Source organism: Acinonyx jubatus, chromosome E2 (genome assembly GCF_027475565.1).
Source record: "Acinonyx jubatus isolate Ajub_Pintada_27869175 chromosome E2, VMU_Ajub_asm_v1.0, whole genome shotgun sequence".
Lineage (NCBI taxonomy): Eukaryota > Metazoa > Chordata > Mammalia > Carnivora > Felidae > Acinonyx > Acinonyx jubatus.
Window position 1 is genome coordinate 33,560,335 of NC_069396.1, and position 27,181 is coordinate 33,587,515.

General features: G+C 43.8%; 1 protein-coding gene across 1 annotated transcript in view; it reads left to right on the top strand.

The window, feature by feature from the left end:
- The window catches only part of LOC106985836 (nuclear receptor coactivator 5-like), a 46,173-nt gene extending 26,360 nt beyond the window's left edge, over positions 1-19,813 (top strand). Inside the window, exons 3-10 of the mRNA XM_053210052.1 lie at positions 1,570-1,650; positions 4,188-4,270; positions 4,421-4,547; positions 8,407-8,606; positions 11,546-11,821; positions 12,976-13,170; positions 15,576-15,722; positions 19,002-19,813. Coding sequence (XP_053066027.1) covers positions 1,570-1,650; positions 4,188-4,270; positions 4,421-4,547; positions 8,407-8,606; positions 11,546-11,821; positions 12,976-13,170; positions 15,576-15,722; positions 19,002-19,057 — 1,165 coding nt within the window. The 3' untranslated portion in view covers positions 19,058-19,813. The remainder of the gene's footprint in view (positions 1-1,569; positions 1,651-4,187; positions 4,271-4,420; positions 4,548-8,406; positions 8,607-11,545; positions 11,822-12,975; positions 13,171-15,575; positions 15,723-19,001) is intronic.
- Positions 19,814-27,181: the final 7,368 nt, after the last annotated feature.

Consider the following 27,181-nt stretch of genomic DNA (forward strand, 5'->3'; position numbering starts at 1 on the left):
GTGTGATTCCTTTAAGCAGTCCATTTGGGAACCCCCAGTTTCCACGCTACTTAGGGGATGTTTTTAAGGAGGAGAAAAGGAACATACCGTGGCTCTGGGACGGATGTTTCTCAGGCCTCTGGGATCCCAGCCAGCGTACGCGTCTGCCTCTCTGTGCTTGGGCTTCAGTGTTTGAGCGCAGGCCTTTTGGCCTGCGGAATCCTTTGTCCAGCTGGCTGAGGTGCGTTGAGTGCTGGGGGCCTTCCCTCCCATGGAGAAGTGGGAAGTTATTCTTTGATGGCTGGGCCAGACTGCTCATCTGATGTTACTGGAGTTTGAAAGGTTGTCCTGGTAGTCAAGTGGTTGGCATTAGTGTGGCCGGGATAGGCTGGGGTGGGAACTGCAAGGGGAGGGGATGGTCCCAGCGAGGCGGGAAGTGTGGGTGTCAGTAGGCACTGGATTTGTTTTGCCAGGTGAGGGTGTCTGGGGGGCTTCTCTCCCCTGCCCGACCGCTGGGTTCCAAGTGTCCTGCAGCGTTTCTCCTTAGAGCCGGCTGGCTTTCTTGGCATCATTCAGTCTAGTTGCTAGGAAGCCGAGTAAGGCAAATGCAACTTCCTTTTGACTTACTCACATTGAACCATCTGCTTATTCCTTCTCATGGCCTTCAAACTTGGCTAGGATCATTGAGAAGAGGGTCGAGTGGAGCATCTGTGCTCCTGATCCTTTTTGGAAAAGGAAAGCTTTCTAATAACTCTTTAACCCTCTCGGTCCAAATTCATAATAGTTAAATCTTGTTTAGCCCCTTGTTTCTTTCAGCTAACAATTGGGAACAGGCATTTTCTTCTTAGGTTTTGCCCCTTATTTTTGTCTTAGATTTAGATTTATGTTATTTGTTAACCACATGACTTTTAAATGAGGGGGACAGTGTCGACGTGTGTCAAATGCGTTTGGTATGTAAACATAACAGTGGTCTTAATAGAGGACCTTTAGTACTTAGAATTGATGCACACAAATCATTTAAGCATGTTCTTTCATGAGCACCATTGTGGAGTTAGTGCCAGATACATTAAAGGTGGCAGATAATTCATGAAAATTTATGGTGATGTTGGTGGGAACATCTACCAAAGAGAATCTTAAAAAAAAACAACCAAAAACCCACAGAGATTTTTTTTTTAATTACCAAACACCACCAGCATTACATTCTTACTTTTTTGTTGTTGTTTTTTTTTTGTTTTTAGTTTTAATTCAGTTCACTGGGGCAAATCACATTCATTATGTTGAAGCCCCTTTCTGCTGGTAAATTTATAATGGTCTTCTTTTCTTGTGACAGAACTGTGCCTTCAGTGGTCCACTCTGGAAAAGCAGTTGTGCAAACAAACTAGACAAAAATAGAAATAAGCATTACAAACTAGAATAGAGGCTCTGGGAAAAAAAAAAAAAGTCTTGAGGAAAGCATTGTTTGAGTTTTTGAAATCCAGTTTAACCGAAGATTTAATCACCTCTGAGTGTACCAGGACTGTGGAAACTAATGTGTGGGCTATGGGAAATAATTTCTTCTTAAGTGTAATTTTGTCTTTGTTGGTTTTTTAGCAGCAAGCCGTATAAACCTTTGCTGCCGACTTCTTATTCTCCCCAAGAGGGCTACTTAGAGGAGGGTGAAGACATGCTAAGGTAAAGTTTTATTGTTGTGGCTCAATTTGCTAAAAGCTTTAGTAGTAATTTAGATGTGTTCTTACTGTGCAGACTTATGTGTTTGTTAAAATTGATGCTATTAATATTTGCTTTTTGGGAAGTCCCTCAGGTCAGCTTGATCATATTAAGCCATTCTGCTTTAACTTCTCCCTCTCCATAGTCGTTTGGACTCTAGTAACTAAAATAGACCTGCAGGCTGATGGGACTCGGGCACCTGAGCCACTCAGGGGAGCCCCATTTGGGTGACTGGCTGGCCCTCCACTCCCTTCTTCCACACCACCCCACCTTTTTTGTGCTACCATCTAACCGTGCTCTGAATATGGAAATTTACTTTATTATGAGATGAATCAGTATTCTCGTATAATATAAAGTCACATAAAAATGGCTTATACCCCCCCCCCCCCCCCCCCGCCAAGGAATAGATAAACAGATGTAAAAGTGTTTGATAGTAAAAAGTGAAAATCCCTTTCAGAACCCTCCCCGGCTTTTTCCCCCTTATTTTTAACCTGAAATGGCTCACAGTGCTATATTGTTCCGGAATTCGTTTCTTTCACATAACAGTATGTGAGGGAGGATTATTCATCCTCGTTGTTTTTGACCACTGTGTAGTATTCCAAAGTATGTAAACCAGTTTTGAAGGTGGTCTTACTTAGTTTCCTGTGTCTTTTATATTCAGCTGTGGATTCTCTAAGTAACTAAGTAGGTAAATCAACATGGCACTTCAGGATTTTCGCTTTGGAGCTACCTCTGTAGTTTTGGTAAAAGCAGTTTTCCTTGAACTGTATTTGAATTGATTTTTATATGTATGAACCTTGACAGGGCCTCTCTCTTGCCTGCATTAAAGATGAGATTTGTGTCAGATTAGATTAATAATTCAAAATTGAAAAATGCCTTCCTTGACTGCGGAAGCACTTGGAAGTGTAGAATTCAGGAGTGACTATTAATGGGGGTCAGTCTCTCTCAGGTAACATTTCCTGACAGTGAGGCTCAGAATACTTGCACTGGTAGGTGATCTTTGGAAGGACTGGTTTTCTTAGCTCTGGTGTGAAGGACACCTGAAGGGAGAAATGGGTGATAGTGGCTCACATCTATTGAGGGCCTGCTCTGCATCAGACACTGTTCTAAGGGATTTACCTGCATTAACTCATTTAATCTTCATAGCAGTGCTTCCAGGTAGGTTCTAATAGCCCCATTTTACAGGTGGGGAAACTGAGACATGATGGTGTTAAGTAACGCGTTCAAGCTTACCCAATTAGTAAGTGACAGCACTGAGACTCCTACCTAGGCAGTTGCAAATTTCAACATCATACTGCCTTTCCTGGATGGCCACGTACCAGCTTCTGGGGCACTCCCCAACCCCGTCTAATTACTTAGCGTGGCGGTGGGCGGTTTACATACCACTTCGTTAAAAGAAAGTGTATGAAGTTTGAGGGAAAGCCAGCAAGAACACACCCTAGCAAGGGTTGGAGAAAGCAGGCAGCTTAAGAAATGGCCTCTGGAGTCAATGGTTAGTGTTTGTCAGAGATAGTACACAAAGATAAAGCCTGCTTGAGGGGAGGAAACATTCTTGTCTAGCTCAGGATTCTCAAGCAGTAGGAGAGGCATGGATTCAAGCAAAAGCTTTGCCTCTAAAAGTCTGGAGCTACGTCTCTGCTGTGTCAGGAAATTGGATGTGGACAAGAACCCGAATGAAAATCGTACAGGGGCAGAGCAAAGGGATTGACGTTTGCTGGCAGCTTGCTGAATAGTCATGGTTCGACTGAGCGTGTTCCATGGCTGCTTTGCCATGCGGCGTGATGCCCCTGGTGAGAAAGGAACTAATTGCTGCCTGCCGAGGTGGTTCTCTCCCTGGCAGGACATTCCTTGTGGACAGACACATTGGTGTCTGGATGCTGGAGAGCCGCAGTAAAAATGCCTGATTTAGGGTGTAGAGTGCACCGAATTCCCCCTTTCTTCTGTTAAATCACAGCAAAGGGGACTACTTTAGATGGCTAATAGATTACCCAGCATCTGTGCACTATTTCGCATGCCTTTAACATGGGAAAACAGCTTGCTCACAGGAGCCGTAGACTGTTTAGGAGTAAAGTGAGCAGATCTTGTTGACTCATTTTTTTACCCATATCCAATGAAGACCTTCAGAGATAAGCACCTCAAAGGATACACACATCTGGTAAAATGATCTCTTCTCCTTTAAAATAAACACCTTGAAGTCTGAGTCTGTCTCTTTTCTGTATAGGTCTGACTTGACAAAGATCGGTGGCTCCATATAGTACTTTTCATCATAACAGGCAAGAGGAAGTGAATGGGAGGGAGCAGAAAAATCCCAGAAACTCACAGTGTTCTAAAATGAGCACAGATTATTGAGTGACTTTTTACCTCTGTGTAGACACAGCCTTTATTTTGGTGCATATGGATTGTGCTAGGTGGCCTGGTATTTATTTTTTTGGCTTTTGGGGACACACTCATAGAGGGAAACTACGTTTGCACAAACTATTCTATTTTCATTCATCCAATAGCATTAAAGAATTATGGCAGAATGTGGCTGATTATTCAAAAAGGAATGAAGAGAACCATGAGCGATACCAGTCCACTCAGTTAGGTAAGAGTCTTGCTGAGAAGCTACTTCTCTTTTCCTCATCTGTTCCTTCTAGAGGGGTTGCCATTCACTTCCACTTTTGTAAAAAACCCTGAGAACCTTCAGTGATTGCCTTTGCCCTTGCGAAAACATGAATATGTCAATATTTTTTAGGGGATGCCAGCGGCAGGAACACATGGAAAGAAGAGCTTTTCCAGCACTTTTACCAAGTGGTTCAGAAAGCCCGTGATCAAGAGAGGCCTTCAGATTGCGTTATTGTTTCTGTCAACAACGAACAGAGGTGTGTATTTATTTCTTTTTATCCTGTCGAATGAGAATGTGTACAAATGGAATTATTAAGTAGTCAGCCTTACAATACATAAGTCACTGAGAGTTGAAAGACTTTCAAAATGTCGCTAGAACACTACTCTATGAATTACAAGAATGTGCTGCTGGGTTTACCAAACTGGTGACAGAGGCATCTGGATGGGGAGGTTTCTGACAATGACTGTCTTACTCAGTTTTCTGTATTGCTTGACTTTTCTATAATGAGTATCTATCAATTTTATAATCAGGAAAAAAAAACAAAACCAAAAAAACCAAGGCTATTTTCAGGGCTGGGTTCCGTGTGCCAGGCGCTATTCTAGGCTCTGGGGATACTTTAATGAACATAACAGACAAACGTTTGCCTTGGGGCACAGACAGTCTAGTGTAGGATGCCACAAATTGGCCTCACTGAAATTTCAGACAAGGGTTCCTCATTTCTTAGCTGCTTGTTGAATTCCTTTCAGCCTGCATCCTTGCTGTTTTTCCTTCAATGTGGGATGCCTTATCCTTCTTCTCCACCTGAAACTCATGCAGGCCAACTAACACTTGTTACTTGTGTAGGCCACCTAATACCTGTAACTCAGGCAGCCCACTTAAGCGCAGTTGTGGCCTGGTCACCTGCTCTCTTGGCTCTCTCCAGCTTGTCCTTTGGGTCCGTGTAGTGCCCTGACCTTGTGCACCATTGGCTGGCACTTGAAGGCAGACAGGGGACTTAGTGTGTGATGATAATTGTGTCTCTGGATTATGTCGGGTTTCGTAGTGCTTGGCAAGGAGCATGTAGACAAATGATTGGTTGGAAGCATACACACTTAACTCCAGGCTAGGTACTAGGTGAGTGAAACTGCACACCCCAGACATGATAACTAATCATTCCTGACCAGGAGACCAGGCATGCACAAAACATAACTCAGCATAAGGCAGCATTGGTTTTCTTTATGAGAAAATTGGCAATCTTAAAATGACTCAGAATTCTTGCTTATTCTGTGATATCTGCTTTACAGAAATCTAACTTATTTGTAGATATAGCATCTTTACTGGTGAAGTTTGTGAAAGCAAACTTACAGCTTCATCTCGTTTGGAGGGTATTTGGGTTGGATCTTGAGGGACAGCATCCTGGAAGAAGTGAGGTCAGTCATAGCATGGGGAGGGTGGGAGAGGCCAGTTCCTTTTACATTAGAAAATTATAGGATTTCCCTTTAATAATTGAAAGACAACCAGACATGCCCTGGATTAAGCTGATCATCTGGTAATTCAAACCAGTTTTGAACAAGAGGCAGTAAGAGCTCAGCATGCACAGTAGCTTGGTTTTTCCCTCAACATTTAGCAACTGTGGTACAATAGTTTGGATCAGCCAGGGAAACTGCGTTAATCTTTGACTAAATCAGTTTTCTCGGAACTTGTAGCAAGCGTCACGTCTGACCTGTAGCGCCTTGTACCGTTTTCAGAATTGTGGGCTCCAGCGCCGTTCGACTCCCGAACCCGGATGCCCTTGCTGCTCTCCCGTCTTCAGAGCCAGGCCTGCTGGGTGTTGATTGGAGTGCGGCACTGTGTGGTGGAGAGGAGTCCTCGAGATTGCTTTTCTTCTCCCCCTCCATCTGGGGTGGTATTCAGAAACCGCTCCTCCGCCCGGCATTCTGCAGTTCTGGCAGCTAGCCATGGATTAGGACCCTCAGTGGGTGCAGCTTAGGGACTCCTCGGCCGCACGCAGGCTGCATCTGCCAGGGAGTCCGAGAACTGGCCACACTGCCTGCTCTGTTGTCACTCTGATGTTAGAAAGATTTGCAGTGATATATTGGTTGGCTAAATTCATTCTTTTATACTCCAAAACAGTAATTAATTTTCAAATGATACCCTCCAGCATGAGTTATTGTTGTGATAGTTTTAACTCATAGGCTCTCACTCTGTAAATATGAACCATGTCTTGTTTTTCTTGTTTTCCTCTTGAATTTACTTTCTGCAATCATTTATACTCTCCTAAATCGCCTGGAAAGCATTTTTTCCTGCCATCATTTTAATTGTTTTTTAATTTTTTTAAGTTTATTTATTTTCAGAAAGACAGAGACAGTGTGAGGAGGGGAGAGGTAGTGAGAGAGGCAGAGGGAGAGAGGAAGAGGGAGAGGGAGAGAGAGAAGCCCAAGCAGGCTCCACACTATCAGCGCAGAGCCCGATGTGGGGCTTGAACTCATGAACCATGACATGACCTGAGCTGAAATCAAGAGTCAGACGCTTAACCGACTGAGCCACCCGGGAGCCCCTCATTTTAATTTTTAATTCACAGAACATGCATTTAATGTGTACCTGTTCTATGTAAAACTCTGTGCTAAAGCACAGTGAGGAACATACAGATAATTAAGTGGCAATTCCTCTTTTCTACCTCATGCAGCCTAATAAGATAAAACATGTGCTTAAATAACAAGTGGAAGATGGGGTATGTTAAGAGTTGTTCCTGCTCTAAGCAGAGGATACGTAAGAGGAGGAGTATACTACCATTGCAGGGTCGTTGGTTTCAGGGATTAGTGTCATTTGTGGTTTCTAAGTTTTCTTTCAGGTTTCTTTCTCTTTTTTTTTTAGTCTTTAAATTTTTATTAATTTTGATTTTTTTAGAGAGAGAGAGCACTCGACCAAGCGCACGAGCTGCGGGGAGGGGCAGAGGGAGAGAGAGAGAATCCCAAGCAGGCTCCACACTCAACCAGGGGTCTGACGCAGGGCTCAGTCTCACTTCTGTGAGATCATGACCTGAGCAGAAATTAAGAGTCAGGTGTTCAACCGACTGAGCCACCCAGGCACCCCTCTATTCAGGTTTCTGAGCAAGTATTGGGCACAAGGGAAGCATAAACCTGAAGGAGAGGTCTGGGGTAGATTCTTTATGACTTGAAGACTGAGGCTGAGAAAATGGGAGATGAGATGACTCTGGGGTTTGATCTCAGGTTGGTTATGGGATGGTTGATATTAACTGAGATGGTTAACTCCAGCATTATCCATTTATTCTCTCTTTTTTTTTCTTTGCCATGCATTTATTTGTTTGTATACATGCATTTATTTGTTTGTTTATTTGCTTATTTATTTAAGTAAACTCTACCCCCAATGTGGGGCTCAAACCTCATGATCAAGTGTCACATGTTCCACCATCTGAGCCAGCCAGGCACCCCTCATCTGTTTACTCTTCAGCAAGGAATTGTCTCAGTGGTAGTGATCTTAAGAAATACTGGTCTGTCCCAGGAACTAATTGTAAATGAGCATTCTGTTATTTTTCTGAAGATAATAGTCTTATCTCTTCTTTACAATAAATCCTAAATTTTCTTTCATGTACTTTAAATTGAAATGACTTCATCAAATGACTCTGGAACGATTCCATTTTGAAAAATGCTGACCACATTGGTGGTGTGTATGCAGTGTATCATGTCATAAAAAAACACGACTTTGACATACTTAGCTTTCTTTATAAAATTCTGTACATAGTCAACCATCTGAGGACACCACATTTTCGGAAAGGAAAGTTTCCTTTGGGTAGAGTTGCCTCCAGTTCTCTTAACTGATCCCATCAGACAGAGAATGTACTATTGGTTTTCAGTGTGTCTAAGAATGAAAACAAGTTGTACAGCATGCATGATTTTTGAAAAACTACAGCATCTTTCACTTCACTTATCCAAGTTCAGTAAAAATATAGTATCTTACACTTCACTTACTTAAATTTGTCATCAAAATATCTATGGAACACCTGCTTGCTTCCCTTTTGTAAAGAAGAGATAAGACTATTATTTTTTTTTCCCTTTTGTTTGATTGAAAATAACCTACCTGTTTCTTGTGTGTGTGACGTTTTGTTTGTTTTTAAGGGACTACGCAACAGGCATAGGTCATCAGTTGCAGGATCATGGCCTTATGGTGGAAATGATTCACCTCTCCTCGGAATCGAGTCTTACGCGAGCACTCCAGGAAGTTAAAGATGATGGGTCCCCGTTTTGCATTCTTGTCGAACAGTCTAATGTAGAACTTTCCTCTTGCACCGTAATTATACTTGATGAGTCTATCAAAAGTAAGTTAAGCTTAATCTAGAACTATCACTTAAAATAGATCCTGCTTTAAAAATATAATAGTTTTTCTTTGTATGCTGGTACACTTTGAAGGTTCACATTTGTCGGTAACTAAACTGGATCTAGTTGAGGAAAAAGTGACTTGAATAGCTATCACAAAATACTCTCCTGTGTATCAGAGGTGATTGAAACTTAAATCATCTTCATTGCTCCTTACTTGTCAGGATATATTGTGCAAAATATTGTGTAAAAAGTCAGTTCTCTCTCTCTTTTTTTTAATGTTTATTTATTTTGAGAGAGAGAGCGCGCGAGCAGGTGAGGGACAGAGGGAGAGGGGGAATCCCAAAGCAATGGGGCTCAAGCCCATGAACCGTGAGATCATGACCTAAGCTGAAGTTAAGATTCAGATGTTTAACCTACTGAGCCACCCAGGCACCCCCACAAGTCAGCTGTCTTCCGTAAAACTTTTTGACCAAATCTTACCACCGTCTTTTCTATGCTCAATGGTAAGTCTAAAAGATGTTATGTTTATCGTCCTGTGCATTCTCTTAGACTACTTTTCTGCTGATTCTGCCTTTCCTGTGATATCTCAAACATTTCTTTATTCTTAGGCTCATGAGAGTGCACAAAAATGAACTCTCTTTTCCTCCCTAAAACACATAGACTTAGGCAGATGCACGCATCCTAGACCACCCTCACCTTTCCCTCCTGGTCAGAGCTGCTGCTCCCAGAGAGGCATCTGCCTTGTGAAGGGCCCCTCGGCAGCTTCTCTGGAGTCAGATCCAGACGAGCCTAGGTGCTCTAGTCCTCGTCTTTCTAGAAGCTCTTGGCACCATTCTGTGCAGTCCACACTCACTTACTGAGTTCCTCATGTGTGCTAGGCACTGTCAGCCCTGCTTCCTTCCTGTGCCCAGGTGAGCAGCAGCCGGGCAGGCTTCTCCCATCCCAGCTGTGTCTCCATAACAGCGTAGGGTTTTCACTGCTAAGTCAGGAGACCTTTCTCCTCGGCAGAGACCTAGTGGAGTATGGGAGCTGGATTTATATCCTGCCTGTGACTTTGGAGCCTTCAGAGAAGTCGGTGTCAGATTGGTGTCCTAAAATCCAGCTGTAATGTTGAGTCTGAAAAAACAACAGTGAGGAATACTTGGCTTCCCATAGTTTTGAGGCTGCTAGGACGTCTTTTTTTCTGACCATTCCATTTACTTTTACGCTGTGTTGCAACCCACACCCACCTAGCCAGCTCTTGCAGAATACTGTTCCCACTATGGTTTTTTTAAACATAGAAAATGTCTAATTTATGTTAAACAAATAATAAGACTAAACCACACTTAGGTTCGGAAAATTACGAACCCCCATCTCCGAGGGGTGGGAGTGGGGAACGGCTTGATCTGAATAGGTTGTGTAGAGGACTAATCACATGTGTTATGTTCATGCAAGATGGTTTAGGAAATCCTCACTAAAGTAAGTAGGTTGAATCATTGGTCGGATACGAAAACACTTTTACAAAGCCAGCACTACTTAAAAAGCATGTGATCTATTTTTACCATGTTACACATTCAGAGAAGGGTTTCTTTTTCATGTCCACAATAGTATTAATAGGTTCATATTTCATTTCCTATCCATGGATTTAATTATTGAACTCAGATGATATGTAAAAAGAACACTCTGTTTTCTCTTATAAGCTACATCTGTTTTAGCAAAATTAGTCTTTGCTGGCCTCTCTTTCACATTGCTTTAGAGCTGACAGTTTGTTTTATACCTCACGTGTAGCCGTTATTCAGAAGCCCGTGGAGCTGCTCCTGTGCGGAGACAAACATTTAAGACAGACAATGAAACTTTAGCACGTGAAGGCAAATATGTATTCATATCTCGTCCTAAATGTAACCTTCATAAACACTGCTTAGGATTTAGCCAAATACCATAATCTCCATTGTAGCTCTGTAGTGCCCCTTGGGCCCTAAATTTTTCAGAAGTTGGTGATACGTGGCAAGACAGGGTGGGGCCTTCCATCTAAAATTAAACTTTGAAGAAGTCATATTCTCCATAGGTAAACCTAGGAGAGATCAGAAAACACCTATGCATTGACTGTAGCCATTAAAAGCCATTCCTGGTATCTAGAACTTATTTTATATGTGATATATATGTGACCTGACCTGGAAAGGCTTTTAACATGATTTAAGATCCCATGGGCCTGAGCCAGACTGCAGAACCATATAGACGATGGTGGGTTTCTCCCCAGGCTACAGTGGCAGAGCCTAGAAGCCCTGCACCACAGGTCTGTCTGTGTCTGTCTGTCTGTCTGCCTTTTATCAAAGTGTTACATACACAGAGTTAAAAGATAAACACTAAAAGGTTTGCAGTGAAAACCAGCAGCCCCATTTCACACTTGCTCTCCTCTCTAAAGGCTCTGTTCTCTGCTTCTACTTGTTTCTTCTGTGGATCACACTCCTCTCAAGTCATCCACCCTGATCACTGAAACCAAATCAGACACCTTCACTTCTAGGATTTTTTTGCCCTTAAACCTTCCTAGTAGCCAGCAGTGGTTGAAGTTACATCCTGTCTTTTTTTTTAGATTTGCTTAGCGTTATGAATTCCCATTGATACACATGGCACCTGTTTGCTCTCTCTTTCCTTCTGTCTGTCTCTCTCTCTCTCTCATCAGCGTAGCATGAAGCTGTCCAATTGTGAAAAGAGGGTTTGTGTGGAAATGGTAAACCAAGCGACACATGTTATAATTTTGAAATAGAATGTAATGTTTGATTTTGAAATCTGACCGGGCATCTGCTGCCGAGGGTCCCAGACCGTCGGATCGATAGGCAACCACATCGTACCGAAAGCTGATACAGTTTAGACGACATGTAGTTGGATTAACGTTATTTTCTGATTTTAAACGAAATCAGGGCAGCCATTTGATGTAAAGCCGGCTCTTTCTTGTCCTCAGTACATCGTCATATGCCTCTGGAAGATGCCCTGGTGCTGGTAGCTAAAGAATACAGGAGATATTTCTCTAAACGGGAGCAGCAGGAACATGCTGGAATTGCTCTGCGGGCTGGAGATCTCCTGGACGACTTCTTGGCTCGGGAGCACCTTCCCAGCTACTCTGTCCCTTTGGGCATTCAGCACCTTGTCTTCCTGTTGACTGAGGGAAAGCATTTGCGTGGGAATGAGTTAAACCTGCTCATTGACTACCTGAAGACCAGGAAAGGGCAACTGAAAGGTATTTGGCACTGTCTCTCCCCCTTCCCCATTTTAAACCCCAGAAAATCCTTTTCTGCAAATTGCTATGTGAAAAAAACTAGGAACTTTTTAATTTAATTGAGAGAATATACCTCTGTAATATAAAGGTGTCTGATATGAACTTGTTCCGCATAGGAATTACACTATGTTAATGTTTAACTTTTACAGGCTAACATGCTTTTTCTCAAGCTAAATTTCCTTTTGCATCAGATTTTTAATATATAAATAGGATGACTTCTCTATGTAGGTGGACATGTGGGAAATAATTTCTCTTCTCTGGTTTACTTTTGTGATTCGAAGTTTCAGCTTGTTAACTGAGACATTTGTAGGTTATTAAGTGTATGGTAAACACGAAGAAGCAGTTCCTAATCTTGAAGATTGTAAAGTGCATTTCAGTTATGAGCCAAACTCCTTAAAATGGGGACTTTTTAGTTGTTGTTGTTTTTTAAATTTTTTTTAATGTTTATTTATTTTTGAGAGAGAGACAGAGTATGAGTGAGGGAGGGGCAGGGAGAGAGAGAGACACATAAGCAGGCTCCAGACTCTGAACTGTCGGCACAGAGCCCGACGTGGGGCTCAAACTGACAAACTGTGAAATCATGACCTAAGCCAAAGTCGGACACCCAACCAATTGAGCCAACCAGGTGCCCCCAGTTTACTTGTTTTGAGTTAAGTATGAGAAGAAGATAATAACCACGTGTCCCCTGTGGGAAAATACAGCTGAGGTTCTAGGACCATGTTAAAACTTTAAAGAAATCCTTCATCTTATAAAATTCACAATGTATTTTACTTTTGTACATTTTTTATTGTACTTTCTCAGGGGTGGGGGGGCTCATAAACTTATAACACAATAGGTTTTTTTTTTCCCCTGGGTGCCTATGTAATTGATTAATTGATTGACAGAAGCATATTAATGTTCTGTTACTTTCAGGTGTACACATAGTGATTTGATATTTGTATATATTGTCTAATGACCACAGTGAGTCTAGTTAACATCCTGCTTCTCTTTGATTGTAGAAACCTCTCAATCAGGGCAAGCGAAGGTCTTCCTTAAATTCCCGGAGTGTTCTTTGTGTAGCTTGCTAGCCTCTGTAGCAGACTTCTGGTGACCACTTGTTTTCTTCATTTTTCCAGGCTTTGAGACGCCCAAGTCTTTGGCTGGCAGTGATCATCCCTCATTTCAAGGCAGGAATACCCCAGTGGTGGGCAAGCCGCCTCCACTTCTTCCAACCCCTGGAAAGGGATCCTTCTCAGGCCCTCATCCCCCCTTTCCTGCCAGGCCCCCGTTGTTAGGGGACAGACCAGGAGGGGCCCTCCTTTCACTACCAGGTCAGTGCGTCCCTCTAGGAATAAGAGATAGCAGTAGCTCTGCTGCCTTTCCAGGCATCGCCCTGAGAGAGCAGGACAGCTTAGAGCCATTGCCATGTTTGTTGTCATAGTCTGAGTGTTAAGATTTCAGAGGCCTGGGGGAGACACCTGGGGCTTCAGTGGATGCAATTCCTCTTGAATGAGTTGCCGAAGTTCAAGTTTTAACACAGGGAGCTCTCTTGTCAGGGTTGGTGGCCACATTTAGAATGGCTTACACGCAGTTCTCTTAAGAAGCACTCTGAATTCCATAGTGTTTTCGAGGCTTTTCTGAGCCCTTGGTGCTAAATAGTATCTGACATCTGCCTAAAATGAGGTTGTATTACTGTGGACTTTTTCCATCGTAAGTGACAGGGACCTAACTCAGTTAGCTTCAAACAAGGAGACCTGACTGGCTTCCATAACCGAAAAGCCCCACAGTTGACTAACTTCTGGCCGAACTGGATCCTGCTGTTCAAGCACGTTCATCAGACGTGCATCTCTTCCTCTGGGAGGACACGGGGTATGGGACTAGCCACTTGGGGTATAGACTTCCAGTCAAGCCCAGTGTCTGGCCCTGGTTCCTGGGGCCCCGAGTGTCTGAGCCTTTCCTGTTTCTTGAAGATAAAGAGTTTTAACTCCTCTGCAGGCACCTGGGATGCAGCTACGTCTAATTAGTCACTTCCTTCTCTGTTCCTCATGTTTGGATGCTTTTGTCTCCTCTCGTGTTCTCCTTGTGTGTTAGCAGTGGCAGCAGGGAAGGAATGGATGAAAGTCTGCCATGTTAAAGACAAAGTTGGCAGAGAAGTCTGTGGAACGGTGGCTTTTCTCTTGGGCCTCGAATAAAACTTGGACCTGGGATGCATTTGGGCATGAGTCAAATATTGCTTTGGTCTTTTATGTGAGCAGGGATTATTTTAGCCCCAGATTTTTCTTACAAGCATAGTATTATTCCACCTTGAGTATTATTGTGGCTCAGAATAGAGGGAATGTGCCCTCTTGCTTTGGTAGCGGTACTCATGTACATCTGTTATTGGCAAAGTCAGTCTCTGTTGAAGATCCACAGCCCCTAGGAACGAATATTTCTGTGCACCCCTCCCTTTCTGACCTGGCAACTTTCAGGATGATTGAGAGTGTAGTTTTAGGTGTTCTTCATTCCTGACACAGCCTGGGCTTTCTTGCTGTCCTGTGTTTGTTCCTTCTTTCCTTCTGCTACTCTCACCATGCCTCCCTGTGCCTCGGCCAGCCCCTGGTCCACCTCTGGGCATTCTTACCACCTGGCTCCTATGAGAAGTGAGTGAATTAAGAAGAGAAGGAAGGGCTTAGGAGGAGATCTTTTGCTCTGAATTGCTTCTCATCCTTGCCAAAAGTTTCAAAACAAAATTCTTTCAGACCCTCAGAAATGGTTTGGTGTGAACTGTGGAAAAAAAAAAGCCCTGTTTGACAGGGTGAGGACTGGGCAAGGCAGACCAACTGCCCAAGAGAGAAGAGACAGGGTGCTAGACCATATGTTAGATCCCTGTGACTGTGTCCGGGCCAGTGTTCTGGGCGGATGGATGTTCGAACCTCAGGAACAGAGAGCTTCAGGTACGTTATAGATCTGCCTTTATGACCTGTGAACCTCACTGCTTCGGATGTTTGAGAAAATATATTCCGAGTGTCAAAACAGAACATTTGAAACTAAACCCACTTGTGAAAAGGTGAGGGTAGAGGACCAGGATGTCAAGACACGCGTGGACTAGACTACGGGTTTGCAAACTTCTTTCTTTATTTTTTTTTAATGTTTTTATTTATTTTTGAGACAGAGAGAGACAGAGCATGAGCAGGGGAGGGGCAGAGAGAGAGGGAGACACAGAATCCGAAGCAGGCTCCAGGCTCTGAGCTGTCAGCACAGAGCCCGATGTGGGACTTGAACTCATGGACTGTGAGATCACGACCTGAGCTGAAGTCGGTCGCTTAACCGACTGAGCCACCCAGGTGCCCCCGGTTTGCAAACATCTTAAAGGGCCAGATAGAAATAGGTTATTTTTAGTGTTGTAGGTTATATTTAGTGCAGGCCAAGAAGCAAAAATCAAGGATATTATGTACATACTTATATAACCATTTAAAAATGAGAAAACTATCTCAGCTCACAGTTTGTACCAAAACATACAGCAGGCTGGATTTGGCCCCCAGACACTAGTTTGCTGACCCCTGCACAACCACTGAGACACAGTCTGGTCCCAGAGAGGACTTGGTAGAGCCCGGAGGAGCTGAGGTTTGTGTGTGTGGCAGGTGCTCCGTCCTCCGGCCCTTTCTAATGATTAAGGAAAAGTCCCTGTGGGAAGAGCAGCTGGAACCAGGTTCACCCTGTACCTTCCTGTTTATATTTTGGTGTCTGTGCTCTGCAGGATTGGTCAACCCCAAAGGTCTGTTTGTCCCTCCCCTGCTTCCAGCAGCCCCCTCCAGGAGACCTGTTCCTTTGCGATGCCCCCATCCCAAGCGTGCAAAGCGCCCACTACTTGGGGAGAAGCCAGGCCTTCTAGCACCACCGCCAGGTGAGTAGGCAGGTGAGCTGTGAGTGGCATTCTGGGGTCATGCTGTCCGGTGGGAACTTTCTGCGACAGAGGAAATGTTCTACAGCCGTGTGGCCACATGTGGCTATTGAAGTGTGGCTGGTAAGACTGAGGAACTGAATTTTTAATTTTGTTTGATTTTAATTAATTTAAATGACTGTAGTCATGTATAATTACATAGTAGTCACATGCGGCTAGTGGCTACTGTAATGGTCAGAATAGTTCTAGGCTATTGGACATGTCAAGAGGCAAAAGAGTGTCACTAAATTCCTGCTAGAAACTAATGCCTGTCTCAGTCTCTACGCTTAAGACTTGCTCTGTGGTTAAGAAAGGAGATTACCTGGGGCGCCTGGGTGGCTCAGTCGGTTGAGCGTCCGACTCTGGCTCAGGTCATGGTCTCGTGGTCTGTGAGTTCGAGCCCCGCGTCGGGCTCTGTGCTGATGGCTCAGAGCCTGGAGCCTGTTTCTGATTCTGTGTCTCCGTCTCTCTATGCCCCTCCCCCGTTCATGTTCCACCTCTCTCTCTCTCTCTCTGTCAAAAATAAATAAACATTAAGAAAGGAGATTACTAAGGGTCAGAGAGGTGTTAATGGGACACCAGCACTACTAGAAACTGTCCTTGACTATGACTATTCAGAAGGATTACAAGAAGCTGGCAAAGGGAGTATCTTCTAATGAGGTTGAGTGTCGTGTAATTGTGCGCCTGAGTATCCCTGACATCGTTCAGAGGTGTGCGCTTTGTTTCTGCTTGGCTCAAGGAGACGCACAGCCTCTCTGCTGCCTGGCAGAAGGACAGGAACCTGACCGGTCATATTTAAGGTACTGACTGATTGATACCCAGCCCAGAGGCTGCATGGGAAGAACGGCTTCTTCTCTGTCTTCCTTCTCAGTGCAGGCCTGGCCAGCTCTTCTCTGATGCTGCCTTCCCTCCTGTATGGCTGGGAGACATGAGGCCAGAGGCCCTCAAGTTGCCCCCAACCCCACTAAGGCCCAAAGGTGGTGGTAAGAGCTGAGATGCACTCTGGCTTAGGTGGAAGGCAGCCAAGGAGGCATTTTGCTGACTTCGTTTCTAGTCATTCAGGCTTACCAAGCCTAAGTAAAGGCACTGCCCAGAGTTCCTCTTAGTTCACTGTTGTGTTTGAGTTCTCTCCTGAGATTTGGTGCTGAAGCCCCAGGTCTTAGGAAAACAAGCCTTTGTCCCTCTTTGTTCTTTATAAAAGAGACATTTTTCTTTCCCCCCCTTTTTTTTAAGTTTATTTATTTGTTTTGAGAGAGAGACAGCATGAGCAGGGGAGGGGCAGAGAGGAGGAGAGACAGAACCCCAAGAAGGCTCCCTGCTGCCAGTGCAGAGCCTGACACGGGGCTCGAACTCACAGACTGATATCATGACCTGAGCCAAGATCAAGAGTCAGATGCTTAACCAACTGAGCCACCCAGGCACCCTGCAAGAAACATTTTTCTTGAAATGTACTGCCATTTAAAAAATTTTTTTTCACATTTGTTTTTAAGAGAGAGAGAGCAGAAGCAGGGGAAGGGCAGAGAGAGAGGGAGACACAGAATCTAAAGCAGGCTCCAGGCTCTCAGCTGTCAGCACAGATCCCAGTGCAGGGCTCCAACTCACGAACCATGAGATCGTGACCTGAGCCGAAGGTGGACTCTCAACCGACTGAGCCACCCAGCGCCCCTGCCATTTTAAAGTTTTAATCCTTGGGTCACCTGGCTGTTTCAGTTGATAGAGCATGGGACTCTTGAACTCAGGGTTGTGAGTTTGAGCCCCACGTTGGGGTAGAGTATACTTAAAAAAAGTTTCAGTCCTCTGTGTTTTAGTCAAACATGGCTCTGCAAGATATACATTGGTGTGGTTGTGGTATAAAGGATAGATCTTTATAAAATGGTGGCAAGACATGGAATAGACATAGGTCAGTGATTCCCACCCTTCTGGGAACCCAGACAATCTGTCTAATTCTGAAGTTCCTCATCTGACAGACCACATTTAGGGAAATTTCGAGAATTTTCCTTACCCCTAAGATGGCCCTCTTTGGCTTCTGAAGGCCGGCTCATCCCCAAATTCCAGGACTAATAGAGAAAACATTTTTTTAATGTATATATTTTTTAATGCTTATTTATTTGAAAGCGAGCAGGGGAGGGGCAGAGAGAGGTGGGGGGTGGGGGACAGAGAATCCAAAGCAGGCTGCATGCTGACAGCAGAGAGCCGGATGCGGGGACTTGAACTCATGAACCGTGAAATTATGACCTGAGCTGAAGTCAGCTGCTTTAACCTACTGAGCCACCCAGGTGCCCTGGAGAAAAAGTTTATAAAAAAACAAAAAGGAAAACAGGAAGCATGCCATTGCAAGGTATAACCGTAATAGTTACCATGTATTGAATTCCTGTTGTGTCCCAGGTGTTGAGGTAATTTCATTTAGTCTTCAAGTAACCTTGTGGGCTAATAGTGAGATTATCTGTTTTCTACATGAGTCACCCAAGGCTCAGAGGGTGATTAGCCTGGATGAGGTCACATAGTGGTACGTGATGGAGTGGCGACTGCACACCAGCCATGAAGCTCCACACTCTGTGTTCTCACTCACCACACGATCCAAAAGGTCGTAGACTTTTGCTTGGATTTCAACCACATCCTTCTAGTCACAGTGTAAGGGCTGCAGAGATTTTGAGGAAAGAGTGGCTGTGGTCAATGTGGGGCAGCCTTGGCGGAAGTCAGGTATTAGGGTACCTGAAAGGGAGAGGCACCCAGGTCTCCTGCTGATCGAGAGGGACCTTTGGGTGAAGTGTTTATAACAGCACAGGTGGGGATGGGACTAGGTGTCTTGTAGCCCTTTGTAAGATGAGGGCTAGCACCAGGTGCCAGGATTAAATGAGATAATATGAATGAACAGCTTTTTTTTTTTAATGTTTATTTATTTTTTAAGGTGGGGGAAGGGCAGAGAGAGGGAGACAGAATAGGAAGTAGGCTGCAGGCTCTGAGCTGTCAGCACAGAGCCTGACACGGGGCTTAAACTCACGAATTGGGAGGTCATAACCTGAGCAGAAGTTGGATGCTTAACTGACTGAGCCACCCAGGCGCCCCTAATGAACAGCTTTTAAGACGCCCCAAGAATTACACATATGTCTGTCTGCTGGGGCTGCAGCTAGGTCAGACTCTTCCTGCAGAGGTGGGTGTGGCTGGAAGGCGTCAGTCACCTGGGGGCTCTGCAGACCAGGAAGAGGGACACATACTGATCTGTCATGTCCCTCCTCTTTATAGATCTCCAGTCAGTGCTGCTCAGGCAGGCAGCTCAATCCACGTCTTTGCTGAACTAAGGAAAGCTCCCTGGGGCTAGGAAAACAAGGTGGCTGCGGCCCAGATGGCAGCTTCGCCCTCCTTGGAGGACCGGGTCCCTGTCTGATCCTGGTGTCCAGGCAGTGGGTGCGAACGTGTTTCCCTTCTGTCTAGTACACGGTCCCTGGCAACGTGTTTCATGTTTGGAGGTTCTTTGTTCCAAACTGGAGGTTTGTGGAAGATCATTGTTACAGATACTGGATCTCAAAGTTGTTTGATTATATACATATTAAAATATAATAAAAACTTCTAGCTTTTACATACTGGTTGCCACTTTTTAAGGACTTGTTATTTTGGAATAATTTTAGATTTACAGAAAATTCCCGAAGATAGTACAGTGAGTTCCCTTTATCCAGTTTCCCCTAATGTTAGCATCTTATATAACCATGGTACCTTTACTGGGAAATTTGCATTAGTACAATAATGTTAACTGTATTATAGACTTTTGTTTTAGCAGCTTTTCAGCTAATGTCATTTTTCTGTTTCAGGAACTATTTTGGGTACCACATTGCATTTATACTCCTTTAACTTTATTATGTTCCAGTTTTTTTTTATGAAACATTTAAATGTATAGAAAATTTGAATGACGAGTACAATGAACACCCATATACTCTGTATCAAGAATTGTTAACATTCTGCCATTTCTTAAGTTGTGCATATGTCTGTGTAAATAAATTTTTTTTCTCAACCATGAAAGTAAGTTGCAGAGTTCATGACACCCTACCTTTAAATACTTAAGCCTGTAGCATACATCTCTAAAACTGGGAATGTTCTCCTATATAATTATGATAAAGTTTCACACCTTAAAAATTAATAATAATTCTATAATATCTAATATCTGGTTTCCTGATTTGAATTTTCTCATTTGTCCCCCAGAAGCTTTTATGACTTTTTTTTTTTTTAAGATTTTATTTTACCCAATGTGGGGCTGAAACCTATAACCCTGAGATTAAGAGTTGTACACTCCATTGACTGAGCCAGCCAGGCACCCCTTTCGTGGCCTTTTTTAAAAGCCAGGATTTAATTGGTTTGTATATTGCATTTTTTAAAATAATCTGCCCCCAATTTTATTTTATTTTTTTTTTGAAGTTTACTTTTTGAGAGAGAGAGCGCAAGTGGGGCAGGTCAGAGAGAAAGGGGGACAGAGGATCCAAAGCAGGCTCCACACTGACAGAGAGCCTGATGCAGGGCTTGAACTCATAAACTGTGAGATCATGACCTGAGCTGAAGTCAGACACCTAAATGACTGAGCCACCCAGGCACCCCTCTCTCCGCCTTTTTAAAAATTAAGCAAGCTTTATGCCCAATGTGGGGCTTGAACTCATGATTCCAAGAGTCTCCTGCTTTATCGACTGACCCATCCAGGCGCCACATTTCGTTTTTACTTTATTTTAGTTTTTATTTTTGAGAGAGACTACATGAGCTGTGGGGGGTGGGGAGGGGGAAGCAGGGCACAGAGAGAGGGAGAGAGAGAATCTGAAGCAGGCTCCATCCTCAGTGCACATCCTGATACCAGGACTTGATCCCTGAGATCATGACCTGAGCCAAATTCAAGAATCATGGGATGCTTAACTGATTGAGCCACCCAGGCGCCTCCTGCATTTGGTTTTTATGTGTGCTTAGTTTATTTTAATCTAGAATACCCCCCTTCCCCTTCCCCCCCCCCCCCCCCCCCCCACCTCCAGTGATACTGACTTTGAATCTAAGCCACTTACCTTTTTCTGCATTTGTCTGATTGTTTCTTCAGGGCATCATGTAACTGTTCTTCTATTCCTTATATTTTCTGTATCCTAGAAGTTTGGTCTAGAGGCTTGATTAGATTCAAGTCCTATATTTTGGCAAGGATATTTCACAGATGGTGCTAATTCCTATTGCATTGTATCAGAAGGCACGTAACAGTTGTCCTGCTGGGAATGCTGCTGTGCTTGGTCCCTTAAGGTGAGGTGGTTACTGCCTTGGAGCAGGTAGGTTTCTCCCTTGAGGCTTGATACTTTGGCATCAAGCAAATACCTGTTCCCCAACAACTTTGACCTAATTGTTTTAGTGTCCACTGATGATTCTTGCCTGATTCAATTACTATATTGGGCCCTCCCCCCCTTTTTTTTAAGTTTATTTTGAGAGAGAGAGAGAGAGAGAGAGGGAGACAGAGGATCCGAGGTGGGCTCCATGCTGACAGCAGAGACCCCGACATGGGGCTTGAACTCACGAACCACGAGATCATGACCTGAGCCGAAGTCAGATGCTTAACCAACTGAGCCGCCCAGGAACTCCGTCCCTTCTTTTTAATTGAAGTATAACATCTTAAGTGTTCAGTTTACTGAATTTTAAAAAATTGTGCAAACCAAGGTTCCAGCGCCCAAAAGAAGGTATAGACATTTCTGTCACTTCAGAATATTCCAGGCATTCCCCTTCCTCCCGCCAGCCCTTTCTGACTTCTATCACCTTAGTTTTGTCTGTTTTTATAGGTTATATAAATGGAATTGTATATATTTATTATGGTGATCATTTCACAATATATACAAATACTCAATTGTGTTGTACACCTGAAACAAATAATAATGTATGTGCTTTATACCTCAACAACAAAAAAGATTAAAGATAATTTTTATAGATATGCAAATAAACTCTTTTCAGTGGAGGTTTTATTGACTTCCCTTCTCCAGTATAGAAGAGTTGAGTTTTGTTTTGATTTGTACATTCATTTCAATACTTCTGATTTAAAAATGTGACTTTGGGGGCGCCTAGCTGGCTCAGTTGGTGGAGTATATGACTCTTGATCTTGTGTTTGTGAGTTCAAGCCCCATGTTGGGTGGAGAGATTACTTAAAAAATAAAATAAAAATAAAAGTGTGACTTTGCTTGCATTGTTCTTTAAACTGGTTGTGACACTTTACTGGTTGCCTCTTTAATAGTGATTTAAATAAAATTTTTAATGCATATTTATTTTTAAAAAGTGGAATCCACTGCTTCGGATTCTGTGTCTCTCTCTCTCTGTTCCTCCCCCACTCACACTCTGTCTCTCTCTCAAAAATAAATAAACATTAAAAAATTTTTTAAAAAACGGGGGGAGAGCACCTGGGTGGCTCAGTCGGAAGCGTCCAACTTCGGCTCAGGTCATGATCTCATGGTTCGTGGGTTTGAGCCCCACATTGGGCTCTGTACTGACAGCTCAGAGCCTGGAGCCTGCTTTGGATCTGTGTCTCCCCCTCTCTCTGCTCCTCCCCCACTCACACTCTGTCTCTGTCTCAAAAATAAATAAACATTAAAAAAAATGTTTTTAAGTGGAATCCTGCAGTATATATTTTATGGAGACTATCTTATTTTGCTTCTTAGAATGCTGTAGAAGTTCACCCTTATTGTTGCCTGAGTGCATAGATTGTTCCTTTTTGTTGCTATAGGGAAGGTCATCGTATGGATATACCACAGGCTATCCATTCCCCTGATGATAGACTTTGGGGTTGTTTCCAGGTTTTGGCTATTATAAGATTGCTTATTCGGGTCCTTTTGTAGACATACATTTTCATTTCTCTTGGGTAAATTCAACAGAATTGTTGAATTTAATAAGAATTGCCAAAGTGGCACCACCATTTGATAAAGCTGCCAGCAGTGTCTGAGAGCTCTGGTGTCTCCACACCCTGCCCCGCTTTTGGTCCCGTCAGTCTTTCCACGAGCATGAAATGTTTGTCATTTTTGTTTTAGTTTGCGTTTCCTTGATGACTAAGGACGTGGAGCACCTTTTTCTTTTTCACTGTTTATGTTTCGGGAACAGGCTAGTGAAGACTTAGAAAGGCTTTTTTTCTCTGTGTTTCTGAGCACCACCTGTAGTAACAAAGTGCCACAAACGGGGTGGCTTAAAACAACAGAAATTGTCCCACAGTTCTGGAGGCTAGAAGTGTGACATCAAAGTGTCAGCCAGGCCTTGCTTCCTGCTGAAACCTGTCTGGGGGAACCCTTTCCTGACTCTTCTAGCTCTTGGCGTTTGCCAGGGATCTTTGGTGTTCTTCGGCTTGTAGAAGCACCCCCCCCCCCCCCCGCCTCTGTTGTCACATGGCCATCATTCCTCGTGTGTCTCTGTGTTGGCTGTACCCTATGCATGGTTTTTTTTTTTTCCTTCCACAGCTTTAAAAAGAAACCTTTTCCCCTTTACCTCAAGGCATCTCCATAGATGACACAAACTTGTAGGTCTTTTCCTGCATACTGGGAAGGCTTACATCTGGCTAGGAGTTCTCTGGCTTGCTCTATTGACATTTAGTGTCCTGCCCTGCCAAGTGGGTGACATGGGGCAAGGTGGAGGCCCTGGTTGGTGGCCATATACCAAGTTGTAGAGGGATAGGAGGTTAAGAAACTCATCCCTATGGAGCCATCAAGTCTTGTCCTGCGAGTCTGCCCTCAGATGATGCTGGTGTTAGTCACCAAGCTCTCTGCTCTCTGCCGGCCTTCAAGAGACTTCCTGAGGGGCGTCTGAGCCCTCCTTTGCACATAAATATACATAAGAGACAAATATACATCTGTTTTTCTGGAGACAGAGTTGTGGGATGAATCACTAGCATCTACAGGGGAAAGACTTTTTATTTTCTTATAGGGATATAAATAATTTAGTAGAACAAGATTAGAACAGTAACTTGTGTTAAGGTTTTGAAGATAGTTTGTATATTTCTTAAAAACAGATTTTTCTGATGTTGGTTTATTCTTTTTTAAAAATTAGTATTTTAAAAAATAGATGATACATATACACAATACAAAATTCAAAAAATCAAAAAGTAAACAGTAAAAAATAGTTGTCCCATTTCTGTTTCTTAGTAATGGTTTCTCACAGATATTTGTATAGATGTTTATCCATATGCTATATGGATAAACTATGTTTATCCATAGTCTATATACGTTATATAGACTTATGCTCAGACAGTCACATCCTGTGAACACTGTTCTGCCTCTTTAGGTAGGCTTTTCATTGTATCTTTTCAATGATTTTAAAGTCAAACATATTACTGCCTCCTTTTTAATGATTACACATCATTCTGGAGTATAGATTTGCCTTAATTCATCAGATCTTACTGACAGACAGTTTAGGTCTTTTCTAATCTTTTTCTGCTTTGAGCAACAAGTTTTAAAGCTGGTTTCAAATATTCCTAATTATTACTCAATAAGAAATGACAAAAGTGATTTCTACTATTAGGAGTGTAAAGAAAACTCATGTTGTGAATTTTACAAATAAAAGTATATCACTTTGGCCAAACGTATGCTTATCTTCAGGCCATAAATTAGTAGGCTAGGATAATATTTGGAAAGGAGGTCCAATGAGGTATACTTTCTGGCATTACAGTAGGAAATTTGGGGTATAATGATCAACACTGATTTATCCCATATGGATTTTGGATAAAAATGTTTACTAGACTGAAACTTCTAATACTATTTTTTCTATAGTTTGCTAAATATATTTTTATTTTCCACTTAAGTCTGTGATTTTTGTTTTAAATGCCTTGGGAGCAAAGCAGGTCTGTCTGAGCTGTTGTGTGAGTGAAGACAAGAACCAGGCTGAAGCCTTTGTCCAGATTTTTTTTAATGTTTATTTTTGAGAGACAGAGAGAGAGAGAGAGAGAGAGAGAGAGAAAGAGAGAAAGAATATGAGCGGGGGAAGGGCAGAGAGAGAGGGAGACACAGAATCCGAAGCAGGCTCCAGGCTTCAAGCTGTCAGCACAAAGCCCAACACGGGGCTCAAGCTCACAAGCCATGAGACTGTGACCTGAGCCGAAGTCATATACCCAACTGACTGGGCCACCAGGCACCCCCTTTGTCCAGATTTTTAAGGGCCTGTTGATATGTGGTTATATTAGTTTCCTATTGTTATGTAACAAATTACCACCAACTTAGTAGCTTGAAACTACTCATATTTATTGTCTTGCAGTGTCCATAGGGCAGGAGTCTGGGTACAGGTTAGCTGGGTCCTCAGTGCCACCAGCCTGAAAAGCAGTGATGGACAGAGGTGGGTCTCTTCTGAGGCTTAGGGTCCACTTCCAAGCTCACAGGTTGTTGACAAAATTAATCACCCTGTGGCTATATGACTGAGGGCCCCATCTTCTTACTGGCTGTCAGCTGGAGACCTTTCTCAGGTATTTGCCATGTGGCTGCTTCCTCAGATAACATGGCATTTTGCTTTCTTCTAGGCCACCAGGAGAGCCTCTGAGGCTTCACCTTTTTTTTATCTAAGGAGATGCAAGGGAGCAGTGGGCAGGACAGCAAAAGAGACTGTCTTCCAGGAGACAGTGGTGGGGAGGCGGGTGCTGTACTTAAGGGGGGAAGGTGAAGAAGTATGGGAACATACGGAATTTTCCTTTTTTGGTACCTGTGTCTGGTTGTAAGTAGCCCATTGATCAGCTAGGGCTTGTGGATATTTCGAGGTGGGTCATCTAATGGGCCTATTTGCATTCAGCCTGGTGGTCACCATGGGCCCTTTTACTTAACTCAGGCTTCCATTGCTCAAGTCTGTTGCCTAAAATTGGCCTCCATTCCCCCCTGACAATGGACGATGACAAATCTTTGCGTTTGGGTGGAGGTCTTGTGTTCAGTAGCTGCTTCATACTAGATTGGTGGGGGTGGGGACGCAGTCCCTACCTGAACTTGTCACCCATCAGGGGTTCTGTGCAGTTACAGACCAGAGCATGGTATTAGATTAATGTGCTGATAGACAATTTGAGTGGAACTCCTTGGTGGCCAGGTGCATGGCATTTAGGGGGAGGGGACCCTCCCATGGTATGGGCTGCACTCCTTGCTGAACCGTCATTTGTATATGGAGTTGTTGGATTCACTCAGATGCCTGAGAATGTATTCTGCCTATAGATCAAGGTGGTGACTGGACCGTGGGAACAAAGGAGAGGAGAGAAGCTGAAAGAGGCAAGGTGGCTGGGAGTCTGGCAGCATCAGGAAAGGTTCCCAACCAAGTGTGCAGATTGGCCTTGGATGAGCTGCAGATGGAGTAGGAGAGGAGAGGAAAGGGGTCCATCGCCCTCACACTGCGCCTGGAAACCGCCCTGGCCAGGGACCTTCATGGTCTGAGGAGTATACTAGGTTTAGGCCGCCGGAGGGCCGTAAAGAGAAGGGAGAGGGAAAGATCCCTCCAGAGGGCAAGAGGGGAAGTCCCTCATTCTTTCAGGCAAGGGTGGTCTGGTGGGTTCCCCCTGGGGCTTCGGATCCTCACCAAGGAGTAACCTCCGCCCCTGGAGGTTGTCAGCTCCCCAAGGCGTACTAGAGTCATCTCAGGGAAAGCCCTGAGAAATCCCCAGAGAACCCGGGGAGAGCCCCAGGGTCAGCAAACGCTCCCCGTGCAGGGTACACCAAATGTGGGGTGATCGGATTGGGTGGGGGCCTATAGCACAGGGCGATTAAAGAATTCACCCGAGGCAGAATAGAGAAGATAGTAGTTTATTGAATACACCGCAAGGGAGGGGAAGGCAGGACAGCAAAGGAGACACTGACGGTTTGTTTTTAATGGAGAAAAGCAAGTAAGTTTAATAACATGAATACCGCATGTATACCCGGGGTCTACTGACAAAAACTGAGTGACTCCGAGGCTTCACCTTTTAAAGTGCTCAACTGATTAGGTCAGGCCCACCCACCTAGGATAGTCTCCCATTTGGTGGACTCAAAACGTTCTCCCATAATATTAATTGGTTTCACCTACACCCAAAGAGAGGGGATTATGCAAGGCATGTACACCAGGGGGCAGGAATCTTGGGGTTCATCTTAGGTTTCTGGCTCCCTCGGTGCCTGCTTTGGAGTTCTAAGTGCTGCAGCCATAGGGGGGCAAGCTAGAATTGTTACACCTTTTCTCTTTATGAAGACTTAGTAATTGGACAATTATTAATATTTTTTTCTTTTTTTTTTTAATTTTTTTAACATTTATTTATTTTTGAGACAGAGAGAGAGCATGAACAGGGGAGGGTCAGAGAAAGAGGGAGACACAGAATCCAAAACAGGCTCCAGGCTCTGAGCTGTCAGCACAGAGCCCGACGCGGGGCTCGAACTCACGGACTGTGAGATCATGACCTGAGCCGAAGTCGGACACTTAACCGACTGAGCCACCCAGGCGCTCCTATTAATATTTTTTAA